The 24,892-nt window shown below is 44.1% G+C and overlaps 1 protein-coding gene across 1 annotated transcript in view; it reads right to left on the reverse strand.

Moving 5' to 3' along the window:
- LOC137438913 (potassium channel subfamily T member 2-like) overlaps positions 1-24,892 on the reverse strand; it is a 463,350-nt gene that overhangs the window by 226,097 nt on the left and 212,361 nt on the right. The window contains exon 4 of the mRNA XM_078767009.1: positions 21,508-21,622. Within this exon, the coding sequence (XP_078623135.1) occupies positions 21,508-21,622 (115 nt within the window). The remainder of the gene's footprint in view (positions 1-21,507; positions 21,623-24,892) is intronic.

A 24,892-nucleotide genomic window follows, 5' to 3' on the forward strand; every position in this document is an offset into this window, starting at 1 on the left:
ACTGTGGTGTGCAGATGAACTTGACGGGAAGATTGGTGAAATGCGGGCTGAGATGGGCTGGACACGATGTGGATGGGGAAGAGAGCATGAAAAAGAGCGTGGATAGGTTGAGGGAACAAGGTCAGAGGAAAAGCACAAATGAGATAGGAGGATTGTGTGAAGAGAGATACAAGTCAGGTGGGGGTGGTTGAAGGGTGGAGAGAGTTGGCTTAGGACATAGGGGAGTGGAGGAGTATTTTGATCAAGGTAGGGCATGAGCTAGTTGCCATTGGACCTCACCCTTTATAAAGGGAAGAGGAGGACTATAAGAATACGTCTAAAAGCAAAATAACAATATATAAAAGTTCCCAGAAGCAACACACAAACGACCACAGCCAACAGCCACGGCAACAGAAGCAAAAACAACAAGAACAAGAACGAGCAATCAGAGATTGCAAACCCTCGCCAAGATGCATTCTCAGTGTTTTTTAAGGCTTTTGTGTTAAAACAAATATGGCTGGTGAACCACGTGACCCATGATGTCATCATTTTGTTTTTCTAAACTAATTTATTCCTACATTATGCTCAAGAAATTTCAACTTGATCGGATTAAGTTTTGTACTTGTCGAATTATGACGTCATAATGGAGGCACCTATGACATCATCATTAACATATTTTATTCCCCATGGTGAGTTCTATACAATGAGCCATGTCTCAATGTTTTCTATTCAGCGCTTTCAGAGATATAGAGGTGCAAAGTTTTACGGTTTTTCCAAGATGGCGGCCGAACCACGTGACCGATGATGCCATCATTTTTTTTTTTTCTCCACCAGTTCATGCCGACATGACGCTCAAGAAATTTCATCTTGATAGGATGAAGTTTTGTACTTATCGAATTATGACGTCATAATGGAGGCACCTATGACATCATCATTAACACATTTTATTCCCCATGTAGAGTTCTTTACAATGAGCCATGTCTCAATTTTTTCTATTCAGCACTTTTGGAGATATAGAGGTGCAAAGTTTTTCGATTTTTCCAAGATGGCGGCCAAACCACGTGACCTATGATGTCATAATTATCATAAAGAAATTATACAGGTGGAGTTGCACCTATGGTGAAAATTTCCTGTCAATCGGACCAACGGTTGCAGAGAAAATCATATTTTTTCTGTGCGGACAAACAAACAAATGAAAAATCGGTCAGAGGCCGAGGACTTGCCGGGATGTACTTTTTTATCGCCCATTTTGGACAAATATGGCGGCCGAACCACGGGACTGATGATGTCATCATTATTTGTTTTCTAAACTAATTTATTCCTTGATGATGCTCAAGAAATTTCACAATGATCGGATAAGTGTTGTACTTGTCGAATTACGACGTCATAACGAAGGCACAGATGACATCATCATTAACAAATCTTATTCCCCATGTGGAGTACTCGACAATGAGCCATGTTTCAATTTTTTCCATGGAGCGGTTTCGTAGATATAGAGGTGCAACTTTTTTCTATTTTTTTTCCAAGATGGCGTCTGTACCACATGACCTATGACGTTATAATTATCAATAAAAATTATACAGGAGCCGCACATATTCTGAAAATTTTGTGTCCATCGGTTTAACAGTTGCAGAGGAATTTTTGTTTTATTCATACTGATCAGAACAAGCGTTGTACTTCTCGAATTATGACGTCATAATTAAGGCCCCGATGACATCACCATCAACGAGTACTTGGCATTCTATTTTTCCCATTGAGCAGTTTGGGAGATATAGAGGTGTAATGTTTTTCCAAGATGGCGTCCATACCACGTGACCTATGACGTCATAATTATGAATAAAATTTTTCTACAGGCGGAGGCGCTTCCATGGTAAACTTTCGTGTCAATCACACCAACGGTTGCCAAGAAAATGAATTTTTTAAATGCAGACACATATGGCACATGGCACACGTACGCATAAGAATGCTGAACCCCGATTTTCGCTTCACGAGTGCAGCCTACTAAAGCCATGTAGTCCAGCGGATAGGTGCTAAAAAATGAACAAGTTGTGCACTTTAAGATAAATGCATGAAACTTGGCAGACTCATACTAGACATCATGGGGATCATTTTAAAGATTGGAGGCATTCTGTATCTGTCCTGTGTCCACCGTAGCGGCCATTTTCCAAAATGGCTGCCATCGAGGAGATTTTGCCGATAACTGAATGACAAAAATACCTCTATTAACATAAAATATATATGTTCATGCTATATATATAGTAACTTACTCAAACACAAGAATTATAAATATGCCCTAAGAATATATATTTAATGGATATATGGACCAATATAGGTATTTTGATGGTCAAAATATTAAAGAAAATGAACAAATTCCTTAATATCACTTTCTTTCTTTTTAAGATAAGGATCAATTTATATTATTAGTTATAAGTTTAGAAGTAGAAATTGTTAGTAGTCATTATTAGATATAAGTTGTTATATTTGTTATTAATCATTATATGTTATAAGTAAAACATGTTTTAAATAATTAAGTAGATTAATTAAGGTGTTTTTTTTGCAGATCAGATCCAGAATTCTTGCAATATTTAAGAAATATAATTTTCTATAATTTATTGAATTGGTGTGGTTGTGTTTCTAATAATCATTGCTTCTGTCTGTTTCAGATTGTTGTGAGTGTTAATCTAATCTACTGCTCATCATCATGAAGAAAGTCTTCAAAGTAGTTCAAGCTAGCAGTGATATCACCATGTCTGTGAATGAGGACGATACACCGATGGACTGGAATAAGTGTCTCATCTGCCAGGAAAGCACCAGTGAGAAACTCACGTGCCCAGCAGACTTTGCAGAAAGGTTCCAAGGAGCTGGGTATACGTCTATTGTTCATTTTTGAAAGCGACTCATGTCAAGAGAACTGCTCGTGCACATCAAGTGACTGCATGCACACTGCACAAGCTTCTCCATGAATCTTATACCAACTACCAAGTATCCCAGGCAGACACTGATGCTGTATCATTTGAAGAGTGGTGCAAATGCAGAGCAGAAGCAAGTCCACAATTCTATTTCTGGCAGCTTGTGCTGGAAACACAGTTGAATATACTGGTCTGGGACAGATCTATTCATGAAGGCAATTTCCTTTTGTATGTGGATGCCTTGGCACAGCTGGAATGGCTCTTCGATGCTCTTGACCACTACAACTATGCAAGGGCTGTGTCCATTCACTTGCGGGACATGGTGGTGCTTCGCGACAAACAACCAGGTGTGTTTGCAGCTTTTTGCAAGGGAAAGTTCATCGTCAACAAGACATGCCGACCATTCTCATGGATGTCTTTGGACGAAAGCCATGAACAGAACAATGCCTGTGTGAAAGGTGATGGGGGAGCAGTTGGTCTCACCGAAAATCCAGCAGCACTATTGAGGTGGATGGTGGCTGGACCAGAGATTTCCCGGGTGGTTGGTGAGTTTCAAAGTGAACAGGACAGGAAGGAAGCAGCATCACACCCACACCATCACGAGGACAAGCCAGGTAGGTCTTATAAGTATCTCCATGAAATTTGGCTAGTTTTTGTATTGCATTACTTGTTTTGTAAAACTCAATATTTTGACAGTTGTGTAACCCCCAATTACTATATATTTTCAGGAACACAAGTGGCATTCCTCAAGAATGTGAAGTCTCTGATTTTAACAATGAAAACTATGGGCAACCCCTTCTCTGACACCAGTGGAGATCTCTTGGTCCTCGACACGCGAGAGGTGGTCGATTCATCTGTTGTTGATTCTGTTCGCAAAATGAAACTACTTGGTGAAAATCAACACAACGAGTTCTTTAAGAGTCGGCTGGTGGAGCGCACAACTGCACTCAATGATAGAATAACAAAGAACAATTTGCCTTTGTTCAGATGGCGTCCTGAGAAAGAAAAGTCTCGCACCCAGGAGCAGCTGTTGTCCATGAAACGTGACCGCAATTTGTTTTCAACATTGTACATTGCCAGTCAAATACGTGGAGCTGACCTGGAAGATTTTTTCCAGCATGAAAATCAGTCATTTCCACCTTCAATATCAGACTACGGGAAAATGAGACTTGGCAAAAAGTCAGACTTGCTCCAGTGCCTGGAAGATCTGGTGCCACATAGTGATGATGCCGACCACACTACATCTGAAGTAGACATGGTCATCATTGATGGTGCAGCTATTGCCAACGTGATTACGCCTGGTACATCGGAGACATTCAATGAGTATTCTAAAGAGTTCATGAACTATGTACGGAGGCAATTCACAGGCTCTGTTTGCCGTGTTGATGTGGTATTTGATGTATACAGAGAAGATAGTCTGAAGGCCGCCACAAGAAAGAAGAGAGGGAAGGGCATACGGATAAGAGTGGAAGGAAACAAGAAGCTGCCTGGAAACTGGTCACAATTCCTACGGGAAGATGGTAACAAGACAGAACTTTTTAATCTCCTGAGTGAACGAGTGACAAATGAAACATTTCCTGGTATAGTGGTCATGACTCACGGAGAAGAGCTGCGTTGTTCAGAGACAATTGACTCAGACTGGTTGTCCCGTTCTACACAGGAGGAAGCAGACACAAGAATGCTGCTGCATGCAGCAGATGGGGCCAGGCAAGGTTGCAAGAACATCTTGCTTAGAACTGTTGACACAGATGTAGTCGTACTAGCAGTCAGTCTTGCTCACAAGCTTGACAGTGCACAGCAAACTGTAGCATTTGGAATGGGAAAATCGTTCCGTTACCTAGACGCAACTCACATGGCACAGACGCTGGGAAATGATAAGTGCAATGCAATACTTGCTTTTCATGCACTGGCAGTGTGTGACACCACATCCAGTTTCACCGGCATAGGAAAAAGAACAGCCTGGTCATCATGGAATGCGTTTGTTGATGTCACGCCAGACTTGTGCAGACTTGCACAGACTCCAACAACAGCTAGCATAACCCAGCTTCTCCCAAACATCGAGAGGTACATTGTGCTTATGTACGACCGTGGAAGCTCTGATGACAATGTGAACATGGCCAGGAAGACTCTGTTCACACAGAAAGGCAGGAGCATTGAAAACATACCTCCGACTCAAGATGTTCTCTATCAGCATCTACTTCGAGTTGGTTATCAGGCTGGCTATGTATGGGGTCAGGCCCTGTTAAAAGCACCTCACCTGTCCAGCCCAGCAGAGTTTGGATGGACGCGAAAGAACAATTTGGCCGAATGGGAAGTGATGTGGAGGAACCTTCCCCCTGCTGGTGCAGCATGCCGTGCTGTTATTAAGTGTGGCTGTATTAAAGGCTGCAGAGGAAGATGTAAATGTGCGGAAGAAAATCTACCCTGTACATTACTCTGAAAGTGTGGTGGTTGTGAGCGAGAAGGGTGACAAGAGAACGGTTGACATTGAAACATGAGTGTTCTTGGACGTTATTGTTCCATCTCATGCACACCAAAAAACTTTTGTACTACTACAGTGTAATTTTCTGAAGTGTTTTCCTAAATGAAAGGAAGATAACACTTTGTACAAATAAACTAGTTTATCGAAACCAGTTTGTTACTTTATTCCTGGAATTTTGCATTTTTCCCCTCCAAATGCCCTTAAAGTGACACATAGAGGTCCCCAAAACAATCAAAAATGAATATTTATGTTATTGAAGGAGCTGCGCTCCAACGCGAGTCGAAAGAATTGACGCGACCAAAGACGGAATTCATCCGAGTTGCTTTATTGAAACAAAACAGCTCAGGTATTCTCTCTAAAAGTTCGTTTATCGGGCAGCAATATATATACACATTTATGTCGGGAAGTTTGCCCGGCAAAAGCTATACCGGGCATGCCCGGGTGTCAAGGGCGAGCCTTGGAAAGGCGAGTCTGGACCTGCCCGGGCGTGTTTGGCTGCAGCCTGGCAAGTCGAGGCTGGGCGTGCCCGGGCGCTCTGGACGAGCACTGGAAAGGCGAGAGCAGGCATGCCCGGACGCTCTGGGCGAGCCCTGGAAAGGCGATAGCGGGCATGCCCGGACGCTCTGGGCGAGCCCTGGAAAGGCGATAGCGGGCATGCCCGGACGCTCTGGGCGAGCCCTGGAAAGGCGAGAGCGGGCATGCCCGGGAAAGACGAGACCGGGCGTGCCCGGGAGGTTCGAGCGTGCCCGGGAACAGTGAGTCCGGGCATGCCCGGGAGAGGCGCGTCTGGCCGTGTTCTGGCCGGTGCAAGGCGATTGTGTGCATCCAGCGGTACCCGCTACACACGCCCCTCCAGAATCGACCTGCACCGGCAGGGTCAATTTAAGGGGGGTCCGGATGACCCGGCCGAAGCGACCCCTGGAGGGTCGTGGGGAGGGGTCCGACGTGGTGGTGGGTGGTCGAGCGGGGGGAACTGTGGACGGGGGGCGGCCTCGCCGCGGAGGAAGGGCCAACCGTGGTGGTCGGTCGACGTCCATGTGCGCCGGTTTGAGACGGTCCACAGAGATCCGGTCCGACTGGCCGCCAACGTCGACGACGAAGGACTTGTCGCCCCGTCGCAGGACCCGGAAGGGCCCGTCGTACGGCGGCCGGAGTGGCCCCCGGTGCGCGTCATGACGCACAAAGACGTACTCTGTTGTGCGAAGCGCCGGGGGGACGTAGGACTGGGGGCCACCGTGGCGGGACGTTGGCACGGGGGCAAATCGGCGGGCGGCCTCCTGGAGGTCCGAGCGCTGGTGTGCAGCGGACCAGGGACTGGTAGCGTCGGGCACGAACTCGCCCGGGACGCGGAGCGGCTGGCCGTAGACGAGCTCGGCGTCGGACGCCCGGCAGTCCTCCTTGGGGGCCGTGCGGAGGCCCAAAAGGACCCACGGCAGCCGGTCGGTCCAACCGTCGTCCTGAAGGCCGGCCATGAGTACGGCCTTCATGGAGCGGTGAAACCGCTCGCACAACCCGTTGGCTTGGGGGTGGTAGGCCGTGGTGCGGTGCAGCGTGACCCCCAACGAGCGGGCGACCGCGCCCCAAAGTTCGAACGTGAACTGTGGGCCGCGGTCGGACGAGATGTCCGCTGGTGCGCCGAAGCGCGCGACCCAGGTGGCGATGAACGCCTGCGCCACATCGGCGGTGGTGGTGGAGGTGAGGGGCACGGCCTCCGGCCACCTGGTGGTCCTGTCCACCATGGTGAGCAGGTGGGTAAACCCCCGCGATGGGGGCAGGGGACCCACCAGGTCCACGTGGACGTGGTCAAAACGCCGTGCAGGCATGGTGAAAGGTGCCAGCGGGGCCTGGGTGTGGCGGTGGACCTTGGCCCGCTGGCAGGCCGTGCAGGCGTTGGCCCAGTCGCAGACGTTCCGTCGAAGGCCGTGCCAGACGAAACGCGCCGACACCAGCTTCTGAGAGCTTTCCGGCCCGGGTGAGAAAGGCCGTGGATGGAGGCGAAGATGCGGCGCTGCCAGGAAACGGGCACGATGGGGTGAGGCTGGCCCTGGGAGACGTCGCAGAGCAGGACGGTGCCCGCGAAGGAACAACTCGCGGAACAGAAAATCCGGAGAGTGCTCACCGAGCAACGAGAGCATATAGTCCATGCGCTCGGACGGGCGCGTGTCACCGAGCTCGGGCAGGTCGAGCAGGCGCCGTGCGCGTGCCGCCGGTGAGAGGGCGAAAGCGTCGAGGAGGAGCGTCTTCAGCACGTCATACTTGTCGGCAGCCGGCGGGTGCTCGAGGAGGCTCAGGGCGCGGGCCGCGGTGGCGGAACCGAGCGCTGCCACGACGTGGTGGAAGCGGGTGTCGTCCGCGGTGATGCCTCGCAGGGCGAACTGGGAGTCCGCCTGGGCGAACCAAACAGCCGCGTGAGCCTCCCAGAAGGTAGGCAGTTTAAGAGTCACTGCCGTGTCCATGTCGGTAGATCACCAGTGAAGGAGCTCCGCTCCAACGCGAGTCGAAAGAATTGACGCGACCAAAGACGGAATTCGTCCGAGTTGCTTTATTGAAACAAAACAGCTCAGGTATTCTCTCTAAAAGCCCGTTTATCGGGCAGCAATATATACACAAAGAATTAAGTTAAGCACCCCCCCGTTTTTTTACAACCTCGCACATTACAAGTTTGTTGTCGTCAAAACAGTGTAATATACCCATGATATTGCTATATTTTCTGGAGAAGTGATATTATGGTCACATAAAAACATAACAATCATGCCGTTTTCAATATTTTATTCTGAATAATTTAAGGTGAAATTTTTTGGGAATTTTAGGCATATTTTCACCTCAATTTAAGTATGGAGCTATAGGTCCATCACGGACAGTGTGGATGACGTTTATGTTTTCTAACGTACAGTCATTGTTCTGAGAAGACCTCTAGCGATCTTTGCGTCAATAACGTGTGTAGGACCCACGTGATCGGATGGAGCAAGGTGCTGTGACAACCATCCCCTGGCCTGCGTACAGTCCTGACCTGAACCCCCTCGAGCACGTTTGGGACATGTTGGGACGACAAATTGCGAAGATGGTCCCTCCAATAGCCAATCTGGATGAATTGGAACGTGCATTACATCGGGAATGGAACAACCTGCCACAGCAACGCATACGACGGCTTACAGGGTCTATGAGACGTAGGGTTGAGTCAGTGATCCGATCACGTGGGTCCTACACACGTTATTGACGCAAAGATCGCTAGAGGTCTTCTCAGAACAATGACTGTACGTTAGAAAACATAAACGTCATCCACACTGTCCGTGATGGACCTATAGCTCCATACTTAAATTGAGGTGAAAATATGCCTAAAATTCCCAAAAAATTTCACCTTAAATTATTCAGAATAAAATATTGAAAACGGCATGATTGTTATGTTTTTATGTGACTATAATATCACTTCTCCAGAAAATATAGCAATATCATGGGTATATTACACTGTTTTGACGACAACAAACTTGTAATGTACGAGGTTGTAAAAAAACGGGGGGGTGCTTAACTTAATTCTTTGTGTATATATACACATTTATGTCGGGAAGTTTGCCCGGCAAAAGCTATACCGGGCATGCCCGGGTGTCAAGGGCGAGCCTTGGAAAGGCGAGTCTGGACCTGCCCGGGCGTGTTTGGCTGCGGCCTGGCAAGTCGAGGCTGGGCGTGCCCGGGCGCTCTGGACGAGCACTGGAAAGGCGAGAGCGGGCATGCCCGGACGCTCTGGGCGAGCCCTGGAAAGGCGGTAGCGGGCATGCCCGGACGCTCTGGGCGAGCCCTGGAAAGGCGAGAGCGGGCACGCCCGGGAGAGGCGCGTCTGGCCGTGTTCTGGCCGGTGCAAGGCGATTGTGTGCATCCAGCGGTAACCACTACATTATCATATATAATCCTTGGTGATACTTTAGTGTGCATATGATATTAAAATAACAATTTGATATTTTCTGATGTAATATAAATTTATTCTAGCTAAATAATGATTCTGACTAGTGGCCATTTTTTAAATGGCCGCCACGGGTGACACAGGACAGATCCAGAATGCCTCCAATCTTTAGAATGTCCCCCATAATGTCTAGTATTAGTGTACCAAGTTTCATGCTTTAATCATAAAATGCACGATTATTCACCTATCTGCTGGACTAATGTACCAAGTTTCAGTTGAATATGTAAAAGGGAATGGGAAAAAAAAATCTGAAAAACCACAGGTAGGATGGACAGATGGATGGACATGTATGGAAAGCAAACCGATAGTTCCCCTCGGTGAAACCGGTAGGGGACTAATATAATTACAAGTTCTAGGAAACCATTTTTCATGTGTTTCATTTCATGTACATGTATGCATGCATGTATGTATGTATGTGCATATGAGTGTGTGTATGTATGTATGTATGTATGTATGCATGTATGAGTGTATGTATGTATGTATGCATGTATGAGTATGTATGTATGTATGCATGTATGATTGTATGAGTGTGTGTATGTATGTATGTATGCATGCATGTATGAGTGTATGTATGTATGTATGTATGTATGTATGTATGTATGTGTGTATGTATGTAGTTGCAATAGTATGAAACGTGCGACGACTTGCAATTTTTTCCTGTACATGATACCTACCTGAGAGAGGTTGTATTGACACCCTATTTCACTCTTGGATGGAGTGGGTATTACTAATCTTTAAAAAACCCATGAATTGGCTATTCATGCCCCACCCGACACCCTGTAATGCTGCATAACGCTTCTTTCCTCTTCTCAAATGGCTTGATCTCTGATCATCAATTTGGTTTCAGATCTGGTAACTCTACTCTGGACATGCTGCTTCTGCTTTCTCAACAATGGATGGAGGTCCTCAATGCCAAACAGGAAATTAGAGCTGTCTCCCTTGACAAATCACGTGCCTTCGATACGGTCTGGCACCCCGCTCTGCTCACCAAACTCTCCTCCTTTGGTATCAATGGAAATCTCCACGCATGGCTGGCGGACTTCCTCTCTATTCGCGTAGTCAACGTGTGGCCCTGAATGGGTTTCTCTCATCTCCTCTTCCTGTTCAGGCTGGAGTTCCCCAAGGCAGTGTTCTGGGCCCTGTGCTTTTTCTGGTCTTCATCAATGATCTCTCTGACTCTCTTGAAAATCCTCTCTATCTCTTTGCTGACGACACTACTCTCTGTCGCTCCATTCCTCATCCCTCAGATCGACAGTCTGCAGCCTCCTCACTTTCTGCAGACCTGGACAAAATCACAGACTGGGCAAACAAGTGGAACATGTCTTTCAATCCTGACAAATCTCACACTCTTATGATGTCTCTCCGAAAAGACCGACTGGACAACCCTCCCATCCACTTTCTGAATAATCCTCTCCAAGAAGTTCTGTCACTCAAGCTTTTGGGTCTCACTATCTGCCATGATCTTTCCTGGGAAAACCACATTTCAAATCTGGCCTCCAAAGCCAGTCGCCGACTGAGCATTCCTCCGTCGTGCGAAGTCCTTCCTTGGTACTACTGCTCTCCCCTCTGGTCTGGTGCTCCTGCCTCACACCTAGCTCGTCTTCACGCTGTTGAAACCAAAGCGTTCAGAATCATTGGAATCTCCCGCGATGAAGCTAACTCCAAGGGCCTTTCACTCACTCACCGCAGGCAGGTTGGTGGTCTTTCCGTCTTCTACCGACTCCTCTCTGGCCTTGCCCCCCCAGCTCTCTCTGGGCTATGTCCTCCTACAGGTCGCACAAGATCTGCCTGCAACCCTCTTATGGTTAAACTGCCAAAATCAAGACTTTCTGCTCACCTTCACTCCTTCATTCCTCTTTTCTCCTGCCTCTGGAACAAACTCCCCCACTCTCTTCAATCCTGCTCCACCCTCCAGGTCTTTAAACCAACTGTTCACCACCATCTCTTATCTTCCCCCATCCAAAACCTTGATCTTTTCTACCCCCGCTAATTTCACCCAAAATCCTACACTTTTTTTTTTGGAAATACCAACTTCTGTCCTGGAAGTCCTTGGTCCCCTTGTGTTTTATACCTCTCCCCCCCCCCCCCCCCTTCCCACGCCTCCTCCCCCCAAGCCCTCTCCCTCCCACACTTCGCCCTGCTCTCAAATGTTGTGTTTGTGTGCTTCCCCTTCTCTCCCCATCTTGTCTTCCGCTCCCTCTTTTTATATATTTTGTTTGTCTGGTTGATTTGTTTGTGAAATAAATGTTAGCTCTTTCACGAGCCTCGATTCAGTATACAAAAAAACCAAAAAAAAAACAGGCGCCCGCTAAAATATTGTTACGTGGAAGGGGGGGGAGGGGGGATCCATAACCAGACTGTGGTAAGGGTAGTGTGGTCCATGTGTTTTGATTAGCGGTTAGATTGCATGTAACAAGGACCTGTCAGGTTAAGACGTTTGTTCCATGTGATGTTGAGGAGGCAGTGTATGTAATTTATAGGCAGATTATACCTTACTTTGTGAACATGAACACCTCATGTGGTAGGTGGGGTAAGTAGGCGAGAACTTCTCATGAGAGAGGCACGCATCTGTCTGGCCATCATGATCTGTCTGGCCAATGTGTGTCAGCCATGGTGGCATAATGTGCTCTGGAGAAGGAAGTGCCATCCTGCAATTATTTTTATAGGTGCCGCCCCTGTGGGTGGGATGGCCAGAGCAGAGGACTCCGCCCAGCAGGAGGAGAACGAGAGAGACATTGCAAGAGGAAGGCGGGAACAAGAGATCTGGAGAAGAGGATCTGAAGAAGAAGAGGCCTGGGTGTTCAGACAGGAGATCACAAAAGGCTTGTGTGGAAGAAGGACAAGCAAAACTGATCAGATTTTGAGGGGACTAATTGTGGCTTAGTCTCCTGGATTGATCCAAGCTAGGATCGCCCTGTCTTTGTGCATGGAGGAAGATGACGGTGACTAGACCAGGAGGTGATTGAAAAAGACAGGTCCACGAGGTCTGGTTGAGGAGGCGAATGATCGCTGGCATTCCACACCAAAACCATCTTCATTGTGCTAATTTTGGCTCTTGGGAGCTATTGTCTCGCACCTGGTTCCTGAAACAGTCTATTTTGAGCCCGACATCCACCCTGCACATCAGATAAGGGAAGTCCTGCCTACAATTGTTTTGTTGCATGAGTGTGATCTGTGGCACCGAGTAGGTTAGGAATTGTTTCATTTTCAATAATTGTACACAAGTTTGAATATTCCCTTTTTCTGCTTTGTATCAAATTTACTCAATTGGTTCGTTTCGTTTTTGTTTATAGCATCTTGTTACACTCTTGCCAATTTACATTACAAATAAACCCTTTAAAAGGTAAGAAAACCTGTTTCAGATATGTCTGCTTTCCGTGTGCATTTGCCGCCATTATTTAAGCCCAATGGAATGCTCCTTGTTGAACATTGAAGTTGGAATCCATTAAATGAACGCAGTGCAATAAAAGATCGTTCGGTATATCTCCTGAGTCTAACTCGGCGCTGAGGTTCCTGTTTTACCGGAAGCTTCAGACGTGACAATATTACGCAACGCTGGATGAAGCCAACCGTCCCTTCTCTCCCTGTTTCATACCTTAAACCCTGGCTGCTATTTATCCCGCTGCTTTTTTCAGTTACTACGAACTATATTTGAAAAAGTAAAGGCGGTACATTGCAGTATACCATCAATAGGACCAGGCAGCAGTCAGAATCCCGTGTAAGGATGTCATCGGACTAATCGCTTGGAGTAATGCAATCATTTCTAAATATGTTTAATTGTTTTCATTTGCAAATGAGATCGAGTGTGGAAAAAGCAATGATGGAATAGCAATGATTGAATTTAAACAAAATGATTGAATTTATCATTAATGTATTAAATATGCATAAAGTATCATTAAATACTTGCATCTATAAAAGATGCCTGGAACACAGTCGTCATTGATTGATTTAGCATAACATAACGGCACTAGAAAGACCCATCCTCCCCCCTGTAGTACCCTGAAACATTAGGACAAACACCTTCCGTCAACTCCATATGTGTTAGTTAATTTTGTCGTTTTGTCATTTCATAGCTCTACTCGTGCTCTATCGCAATACATTATGCGAGGTATCATATTACATCATGTTATCAATCAGTATTGTTAAGACTTCTTCTTCTTCTTCTTCTTAAAAGCCACAATTATCCCCACGTTCTTGAGGGGTTGGCCATGGGAAGTTTGGCCCAAATCTTTCCAAAACAAGCTAGAATAGCAATGCAGGCCTGACATTCGACTAAGGTTAGGGCAGAAATTTGGAATTTGGTCATGATGCTGGTGATTGTTCATGTCCTCTTCACGAAGGACAATGTGGGATCTTTAACGTCGACTAACAAATGCTGACAGACGGGACGCCCGTTTAACATCCCTCCGACGGACGGCACACACATTGATGAATCACCATACCTGTGAAACACCAGGATGAGTTTGTAGCTGGGCCAAGATTCAAACCCAGGCTAGATAGCTTGGAGTCATACTCTAAGATAACGAGTTTGCATACCTCAAGGTCGAAGGCCTAGAATCTATGCCATCCTGCCAGCCTATTAAGACCAATTTGTATTTTTATAATTATTATTATTACCATTATTTAAATTGTAACTCAAAGCAACAACAAACAAAAATCCTAGTTTTCCCCCCAAAATATCCCCAAAATCAACAACAAAAAAGCATGCATGCCCAAACCAACCAGAGTATAAGGTACTTACCAGTTAATGGATAATGCAGATTTTGCTCCTGTTCCATTGTGTTCCCAGCATGGCTTGCTATGACACAGTATGAGGATGGTAGAATGGCGAAAAACATTATCAGCATTCAGTGCAATCATACAATTACTTAAAATTAGAAGAGGCTGTCTTTGGCCAAATTATCAGGTGAAACAAAAGAAAAGAAGCTCCCCTGAAAAGGGCGGGGCATCACACTTGACCCCCGCCAGACTCCGCCCCTCCTCAGATGCATATAAGGCAGAGCTGCAAATCGGAATACACAGTAATCAGACAGCTCAGGAGAGAATACGGCAGCTCAAGACAGTTCAGATGGACACAGAGTTCAAGTACAGTGGAGCTAAGTTCATGGTATAAAACAGTTTAGGAGAGGACAAGACAACACAGTACAAGACAGGACGGAGGGGCCGAATCTGTGGCTTCAACCTGCGAGAGGAGCGCAGGAGCAAGCCAGACGAACAGTCAATCAAAGAGAGCACAGCTTAAAATCAGAGCGCACAACTGAATTAATAATCCCCATTACCCTTTCCCCAGCACAGGGAAGTGACGGACTCATTAGTCCTCGTACGGTGAGCTAAGAGGTAATGCAAGCCTTTCTCTACTTTACCCTCGGCTGTGAGTCTGATTTGACGCCAATGTTATGATAAATAGGGAAGATTGCGTAAGGGATATTTAGACAGGTAAAATTTGCACTGTCTCTTTGCTATGTACATTGCTATGCCACACGAATTTCCCTTTTGTTGTCTTGATTATTAAATAATAAGATAAAGATCAGTATGTATCGAGGGCAGGATCCCCGGTTATGTAAGCCACGTCACCCCAAGGCAAATGGTGTCAGATGGAGGACCCTGGGAAATTTGGTTGACTAATTGGCATTTATGGTTGATAAACAACGTGCCAGACCACGGAGTTTTCCGTGACCGGTGGCCTCAAGATCGGAGGTTCAGGGGAACCCGAGGCGTCGCCCCTCATGGCAAATGCCAAACCCGTAACAACATATATACATATTTATATAAAAGCTCTTTCTAAACACTGACTCACTGACTAATATTAATTAATGTTCGGTACCTTCCAGGTGTCACAGAAAGCTGAAAGCTGAAAGCTGAAATGGACATCAAAGCCGGTACACCGGAAAAATCACAGAACCATCGGAAAGCAAAATTTCTAAATTTTTCACTTTTTTTTTTTTCATCGGAAAGCAAAGAAATTTTCATAAATGAAAATTTATGTAAAAAAACAAACACATATGAAAAAAAAACCTCAATCAATATCTAGCATTTCAAAATTGTAAATTTAATAACTATACACCAGTTGAAATAAATGTGACAATAACGTCTGTAAATGAAAACAAGAAAAAGCGTCCATAAATGAAAATTTACATTAAAAACCGTAAATGCGTCTGTCAAAAAAAAAAAAAAAAAAAACACCCCAATCGATATCTAGCACTTAAAAATTGTAATTTCTATAACTGTAAAATGTGGAATACAAATATCAATGAAAATTTACATAAAAATTGTGAATTCATCCATTAAATAAATAAATAAATAACCTAAATTGATATCTAGCAGGTCGGCGATTACATATATATATGTATATATACATATATATATATATATATATATATATATATATATATATATATATATATATATATATATATATATATATATATATACATATATATATATATATACATATATATATATATATACATATATATATATATATACATATATATATATATATACATATATATATATATACATATATATATATATACATATATATATATATATATATATATATATATATATATATATATATATATATATATATATATATATATATATATAAATACAGTCATGTGAAAAAGTAAGTACACCCCATGTAAAGTTTTGACTTTTTCAACATATTTCAAAATACAGCTATTTGATCTTCATTTCAACAATATTGATAGATAAAGGTGATATAATATAACAAATATCATGAAACATTTACATTTTGTAGTCCATTGTATAATTTAAATAAACATAAATGCAAATTTCGCATGTGGAAAAAGTAAGTACACCCCTACATTTATCACTCCTTCAAATACCTAAAATTAGAATCAGGTGCACCAGCTCAGGTGCAAATGATTAACACATCGTTAGAGAGGATCGTGGAGGAACCTGTCTTATTTAAACCTCAGACATTTCGTTTGGTTTGCTCTTTGTTGTTGCAGTGTGCAGCGTCACCATGCCTAGATCAAAAGAGCTCTCTGAGGCCTTCAGAAAGAAGGTTATAGATGCCCATGAGTCTGGGAAGGGATTTAAAAAGATCTCCAAACAATTTGAAATCAATCATTCGACTGCCCGGAAGATCATTTACAAGTGGAGAAGATTCCAAACAACTGCCAACTTGTTCAGGCCAGGCCGCCCCAGCAAGTTCAGCCCGAGAGCAGACCGCAAGATGCTGAAAGAAGTCTCTAAGAACCCCAGAATGTCATCACGAGACCTACAGGTAGCTCTTGCCACTGTTGATGTCAAAGTGCATGAGTCTACCATTAGAAAAAGGCTGCACAAATGTGATCTCCATGGGAGGTGTGCCAGGAGGAAACCTTTGCTGTCCAGAAAGAACATCAGGGCAAGACTAAAGTTTGCCAATGAACACCTCGGCAAAGACCAGCACTTCTGGAACAATGTGCTCTGGACAGATGAGTCAAAGGTAGAGCTATTTGGCCACAGTACCAGAAGACATGTTTGGCGAAAACCAAAGACAGCATTTGACCACAAGAACCTGATACCAATTGTAAAGCATGGTGGTGGAAATATTATGGTTTGCGGCAGCTTTGCTGCATCAGGGCCTGGGCAGCTCACCATCATATAATCCAATATGAATTCTTCATTGTACCAGAGGGTGCTTGAGGATAATGTGAGGCCATCTGTCGGAAAGTTGAAGCTCATCCGAAGGTGGACCTTGCAACATGACAATGACCCTAAACATACCAGTAAATCCACCAAGGAATGGCTAAAAAGAAAGAAATGGATGGTTCTGGAATGGCCAAGTCAAAGCCCGGATCTAAATCCCATCGAGATGTTGTGGGGGGATTTGAAACGAGCTGTGCATGCAAGAAACCCCTCAAAAATCGCACAGCTGAAAGAATTCTGCATGGAGGAGTGGGCAAAAATTTCTCCCAGTCAATGTCAGAGACTGGTGGACAGTTATAAGAAACGCCTACTTGAGGTTGTTTCTGCCAAAGGGGGCAACACCACCTATTAGAGCCAAGGGTGTACTTACTTTTTCCACATGCAAAATTTGCATTTATGTTTATTTAAATTATACAATGGACTACAAAATGTAAATGTTTCATGATATTTGTTATATTATATCACCTTTATCTATCAATATTGTTGAAATGAAGATCAAATAGCTGTATGTTGAAAAAGTAAAAACTTTACATGGGGTGTACTTACGTGTGTGTGTGTGTGTGTGTGTGGTGTGTGTGGTGTGGTGTGGTGTGGTGTGTGTGTGTGTGTGTGTGTGTGTGTGTGTGTGGGGCGGACGACTTGTGATACCTCAGGGAGATGGATGCCCCTGCCTTGAAAAACCCCAGGTCACCTGTGGGCAAGGTGTAGTACCTGTCAGCCTCCCTTACCAGGGTAACGGTCCGGAGCCATGCGGTTTAAATTTCAGATGGCTCTGCACATCTGGTGGATGAGAGTCCATTTGACTCCAACAGCACGGCGCGGAAGAGGTTGAATTCCCCAACGGCCAGCAGAGAGACGGAGAGGAGTGGCGACCCCTTCCCCCGCCCCCCCCCCCCCCCCCCCCCTATACCACACACTTACCTGTGTATACCAGTATTAGAAAGGCAATGCAATCATTGCCTGAGGAGACTCGACATCATATACATATATCTTTATAACTACTGACTCACTTACTCACTCACTAATATAAATGTTTCGTGCTTTCCAGGTGGGCTAAGAGCTGAAATGTTGCTTACTTAAGTAACTCAAAGCCAATATTTTAGGGAAAATTCACAAAAACGTCGGAAAATGTCCATAAACAAAAATATTTGTGATGTGAATAAGTCAGCTGATGCAGACTCGCTTTGCTCACGGCGGGTCATGTGAACAGAGACAATGGAGCTGACACTCATACTGGTTGCTCGGCAATGCTAACGTGTGCCTCTTCCACCTCATAGTTGATAAGGTTTGCCATATTTACATTAAAATGACGATAGCTGTAATTTTCTAAATAAATAGCTCATTCTAATCACGAATTCTTGATGCACTTGAGTTATTTAGAAGTTAAGACAATCCAACCACAATCCACTTCATCAAATATACAAAGCTCTTTAACAAATCACTTAATTGAGTATATAAAGCCTATATTTATTATTAGACTGGTTCAAATTCCAGCAAATTCAGCAAAATAATACCAACTTCTGTCCTGGAAGTCCTTGGGTTTTATACTTCTCCCACGCCTCCTCCCCCCCCCCCAAGCCCTCTCCCTCCCACAATCTCCCTGCTCTTAAATGTTGTGTGCTCTCAAGTGTTTGTGTGCTTCCCATTCTCTTGTCTTCCGCTCCCTCTTTTTATATATTTTGTTTGGCTGGTTGATTTGTTTGTGAAGTAAATGTCAGCTCTTTCACGAGCCTCGATTCAGTATACAAAAAAAATAAAAAAAATAAAATGTGATTGCATGAGGCATTTTTGAGGAAAAGCAAACAAATAGGTTTTTCTTAAAGGGAATTTTGTGCTGAATATGAATATCTTGTTTGTGTTTCCCAAAATTGCCTAATTAGGTCATTAATTAAGGTCCAAGGTCAATAAGTGCAAAATTCAAGTTTTCACAGAAATTGTTTTATTTTTAATATTCAATACAGTGGTAAAAAGGATTTTCCAATATCTATCATATTAAGCCATACTGTACATTGCATGTCAAAGATTTGCATTAAATGCAAAATGTGAAAGAAATTTTCACTTCTATGGAGAATATCTCCGTAACGGTTGACCTTTCTACGGAGTGCCATGTCAGTCGATTTCCCTTTGATGTTTCATGTCAAAATGCACCAGTGAAAATAATATATGGCATAGCATCATTGTCTAGGTTCAGGGGAATGAGACTTTGTTGTTTGTTTTGCGAAATTTGCATAATTAGCCACCAATTAGGGTCAAGGGTTAATTAGTACAAAATGCGAATTTTTATGAAATTTTCGTAAGGTCCTATTTGACGTCCCCTAGATGAATTTACAAGAATTTTCTACATATCATTCAAATTAACGTCAAATTATGTGCCGAATATTCAAATGAAATGAAAAATATGATAGGAATTCTTGATTCTATCGCCAATATCTCAATAACGGTTCAATTGCCAATATCTCAATAACAGTTCAATTTTGGTCTGGTCCTATTTGACGTCCCCTAGATGAATTTACAAGAATTTTCTACATATCATTCAAATTAAACTTCAAATTATGTGCCGAATATTCAAATTAAATGAAAAATATGATAGGAATTCTTGATTCTATCGCCAATATCTCAATAACAGTTCAATTTTGGTCGCATGGATTTGTCTCTTTTCCAACGTAGGCCACCAAAACTGATTTTGGTTTCCTCTCTATATATGACAACAATATATCTAACAATATATTAGAAAGGAATATGTCACCTTTTTTATATTTCTATATTTTATATTTATATTTCACCCCCTTAAACCAACACTGATGAAGTGTCAAATAACCGTATTGTGGCAATATCCTCGCATTGGCGTTATTTAGTCTTGTTTTTGCATGTTACAGTCTCCTGCATTTGCATGCGTCCGTACACTTCAAATCCCATTTCTTGCACGAACACCTATCACTGGTGCAACCCTTGGTACAGCCACACTGTACCTTGCATGCTTTTGGGATAGGGGGTAAAGATGTGAGCACCGGTGAGAGAAGACCATCAGCCAGCTTCCATCCAGCAGAGTCCATTGGGGAAGGAATTACTGGGTTTGGATTGCCTGGGTTTGGATTGCACGCTTATCTCCATATGAAGCTCTGGTAATTTGCACGCTGTATATGGTGATGCGCAGCATCACTGGATGGTGGCATTGATTCTGGTGCCTGACATTTACTGAACAGCTTTACACGGACCTGGTCACAGTTCTCGGATGATGTCTTATATATGCGACATATAAATCTCTCAGCATCATTGGACACTTCATTGGACAGACTCAGAGACTTGCCAAGACCCCTTAGTAGATGATGGTGTGCCAAGAATACATCCCATGTTGACTTATTTGAGTGTCCAGAGAAGTATGATACCGTATCACACCCTGTGATTGCATGGAATGCTGGGATTGTTTCAAATGTGTGGTCATCGAAGGCGAGTTGTTTCCTGATATCATGAACTGGAACATACTTCGGTTTCTTAGAGGTGCCAGCCTTGAGCCATAACTGTGAGCAAACCATCTCGTCAAAATGCGCTAGAAGTAGAACAAGGATATCCGTATCACGGGCTGACACCACAATAGTTGGTGCATCACTTTGAATACAGTGGAGTATAATTCGGGTATCCGCTTCTTCATGATTACCTTCCAACAACTCCATGTTCATGTCAGGATCAGTACTTTGCACATCTGTCTCGCTAACGAACCCTCCACCCACAACAACTGTCTTCTCTGTAATTCACCTTTGGAGAAAAAAAGAAGAAGCCAGAATTTAGAAGCCAGAAAAACCATTTCACTCGTGCATTGACATATCAAAAGTAGTAGGGGTTAAGCCCATATGGTAATGCATGAAAAGTCCAACCGTTTCGGAGATATTCTCTTCAGAAGCAAACATTTCTTTCACATTTTCCATTAAATTCAAATCTTTGACATACGATATATGGCTTAATATGATAGATACTCGATAAACCTTTTCGCCACTGTATTGGATATTAAAAAGAAAATAATTTCTGTGAAAACTTGAATTTTGCACTTATTCACCTTTGACCTTAATTAATGACCTAATTAGGCAATTTTGGGAAACACAAACAAGATATTCATATTCAGCATGAAAATCCCTTTCAGAGAAACCTATTTGTTTGCTTTTCCTCAAAAATGCCTCATGCAGCTTAAATAAGCACATTTTTGAATTTCTTGCCTAGACTATATGTCTGCATGCAGGGTGTACCTGAGTATATAGTTGCATGCAGTGTACAAACATGCCCCTGGGAATGTAAATACACACACAATATTTTCTTCTTTCTTCTCCTCACCCCTTCATTTCCTGTCATTCCTCTCCCATGCATTTACTTTTACACTTTCCTCAAACCTCCAAATGATTCTTGATTAACCAAACGTGACCAGCCCATGACGACCATGCATTACATTGATGCCAAACTGCAGGAGAATTGGACACACTTGGACAGTGCAAGAGCCCATCAATAATGCATATATGGCCAGTCTGGCTCACCAGTCTGTCCCCAGGTATGACTCCTCCAGGTGTGGCTCCTCGAGCAGTACTCGACAGATGTACAGCACACACGTTAACACCTTGAGGCCAAAGTTGAAGAGCCGGATGCGTAGGCCTGGAAGGTAAATTAAAACGCGCTCAACACCATAATTGTTTAAAAATAATAATAAGAAATAATATGCCAACACAAATTTATAATAGTGATATTGGGGGTTGTTTTCACAGCTAGAATGCATATATATATATATATATATATATATATATATATATATATATATATATATATATATATATATATATATATATACAGTATAATGAGTATATAATTATATATATATATATATATATACATTTATTTTTTTATTTTTTTTCATAAATCTATATATATGTGTATTGTGTATGTATTGATTGTATTGGGGCCCGCAAGGCTAACCCTCGCTATAGCGGGAAAAATGGCCTTAAAACGATCATTCATTCATTCATATTCATATTCATTTGTGTATGTACGTAGTGTGTTCAAAAAGTATCCGACCTTTATTTTTCGTGCGTAAAAAAAAAGAAGCTAGGGAGGCGTTGATTGGTGCACGTTTGTAGGCGATCCTAATGCACACGCGTGAATTTTTTCCCACCTGCAGAAGCTGTCATTCGACGGCAGACCGCCGATGAGTGAGGACATGTAAGTGAGCGCCGTCGGATTTTCGTTTTTGACAAAATGACGGAAAAACCTGAACAACGCTACTGCATCAAATTTTGTGTTTTTTGGCCTCGGGGATGTTGGATGCTTCCATTGTGATGACTGCAACCTGGTTTCTGGGTCGTACCCATAAACCCAGGACTCATCGCCAGTGATCACTGTGTTGAGGAAGCTGGGATCGCTGTTCACAGTCTCCAGCATGTCCTGTGCGATCTCCAAACGGAGTTGCTTCTGCTCAATCGTTAGCAGCTTTGGTACGAACTTCGCTGAGATTCTCCTGAAGCCCAAATCCTCCTTCATAATGGAATGAACGGTGTTGAATCTTGCGGATCGTTTCCACTTGGGAATCGCCAAGCTTTACACAAAATTTTATGCAGTAGCGTTGTTCAAGTTTTTTCGTCAATTTGTCAAAAACGAAAATCCGACGGCGCTCACTTACATGTCCTCACTCATCGGCGGTCTGCCGTCGAATGACAGCTTCTGCAGGTGGGAAAAAATTCACGTGTGTGCATTAGGATCGCCTACATACGTGCACCAATCAACGCCTCCCTAGCTTCTTTTTTTTTACGCACGAAAAATAAAGGTCGGATACTTTTTGAACACAGTATCAAAGTCGATGATACGTCTATATAGCCTGTATATATGTATATGTATATATATATATACATACATATATATATATATATATATATATATATATATATATATATATATATATATATATATATATATTGTTGCGAATATGGAATTTGGCCTCCATATCCGCTTGTAAATATTCCCCTATTTCCCCAATACTCCCCAACTTTCCCCAATCCCCCATTCCCTAGTCCCATTGTCTGTAAACAACAATCAGTAGAGCCGACCTTCCCCTTATTCCCCCATTAAATGTCGTGCCCAGGTCCACCGCACCACACGTAGACAACTTTCGGACATCTTGCTAGTTATTCTTAGTCTATGTCAGTTAAGGCCTCGTTTCCATTAATTATGACTCTTCGTTGCACCAGAATGTGATTATATGGCATCAGTAGTGAGTTTAGGACCTTTCCCATACCTCCTTCCATCTTCTTCCCCAACAATTACAACAACAACAGAGGAGATGGGGGCGGCGCGGCGGCGCGGGGGAGGATGCGTCCTCACACCGGCTCGGCGCTCCACGGGGTTACCAGAGGGGCTGGCTGTCAGCTCCTCGTCAAGGGCGGAGCCTGGTAACCCCCCCCCGCACCCAATCAGAAGGGCGGACCGATTCCATCTGGGGCGGAGCTAACGAGCCGAGGGCGTGTCACTCCCCGCCGGATATACGTGGCGACTTAGCGGACGTGACGTGAGATGCGCCCCCAGCTGGAGAAAGAGGTACCTGCGAGCGCTGAGTCAGATGCGCCCCGCCTGAGAAAGAACGTTGCCTGCGATCGCTGAGAGAGAAAGACCCGCCTGTGAAAGAACGTTACCTCCGAGCGCTGTGACCTCCCCGCATCTTTGGACCGGACTGTACCCTGCCTTGAGCCAAGAGTGCACCTTGAGCCATCGCTACTTGCCTTTCCTGGCCATCAATCCCCGTGTGAGTCAGCCGTTGTCCCGTTTACCTGTCGTCTGTCCGGGGTTAATATAAGAGTGTGTCTAAGTGCCTGTCTTTCTATGATGTACCTCTCGTCCCTGTAATCTAACCTTTCCGTACGAATATAATCTCCTCCGGAGGTCTTGAGAATTGAAACATTGGTGTCGTATGTCATTGTAAGCCAGCCGTGTGTCTTCTTTTTCCTTATTGATCCAGCGTAGCGCGGCTCCGTCAACGTTCGAGTACAATCGGGTAATTTGTGCGGACACGACGGCCATTCCGCTCGGCCCACCTTAACATCAAAGTCGTGTCTGTAACAATTGGTGTCGAGGAGTGAGATTCGGACCCGGGACTAAATTAGTTAGGCCCAAATTTTGGGAGGGAAAATCGATTCGGAGCACGTACTGCGCTCGACAAAATCGATCCGGAGCGCGGTCCCGCGGTTACTGCGCTCGACGAAATTATAACAGCAAAATTTGGATTTGTGTTACGAAACTCGAATTTTGAAAGTCGCGCTATGGCGGATCAAGACGGCTGGGGTCCGGTAGGGGAGAGTGAAGCAGGGTCGGTCCAGGACCAAATTGAGACACGTGAGGAGAGCGAAACAGCGGGGGTAGCAAACGCACAAAATGGCGCCTCGCTGGTCACCGCGCCCGCGACCGTAGCAGCGCCGCCGATGGATTGGGGCCTATTTATGGAACAAATAAAGGCGCTCATGGTCCAGACAAGTGAAGACCTGAGGAATGACTTGGGAAACCAAATGGGGGTAATGGGGAACCAGATGGATGCTCAGAGTAAGCAATTGGGGGTAATGGGAAACCAAATGGGGGTAATGAGGGACGAAGCGAGGGGTACCAGTGAGGGGTTAGACAATAATTTTAAGGGATTAGACAAGAAATTTGGGAAGTTAGACAATAATTTTGAGGGGTTAGACAACGGGATAAAAGAGGTGAGAAATGGGTTAACGGGGGTAGAAAACAGAATGGCCGCTCAAGAGAATCAAATGGAAGGGATGAAAACTGGGTTAGAGGAGTTAGAAAACAGAATGGAAGGCAAATTGAGGGACATGAGGGACCAAGCGGAAAGGGAAGTTAACCAAATGGGGCAGCAGATAGAGGGGGTCAGAATGGGGGTAGAAA

The sequence above is a fragment of the Myxine glutinosa genome, chromosome 13 (genome assembly GCF_964187855.1).
Source record: "Myxine glutinosa chromosome 13, kmMyxGlut1.1, whole genome shotgun sequence".
NCBI lineage: Eukaryota > Metazoa > Chordata > Myxini > Myxiniformes > Myxinidae > Myxine > Myxine glutinosa.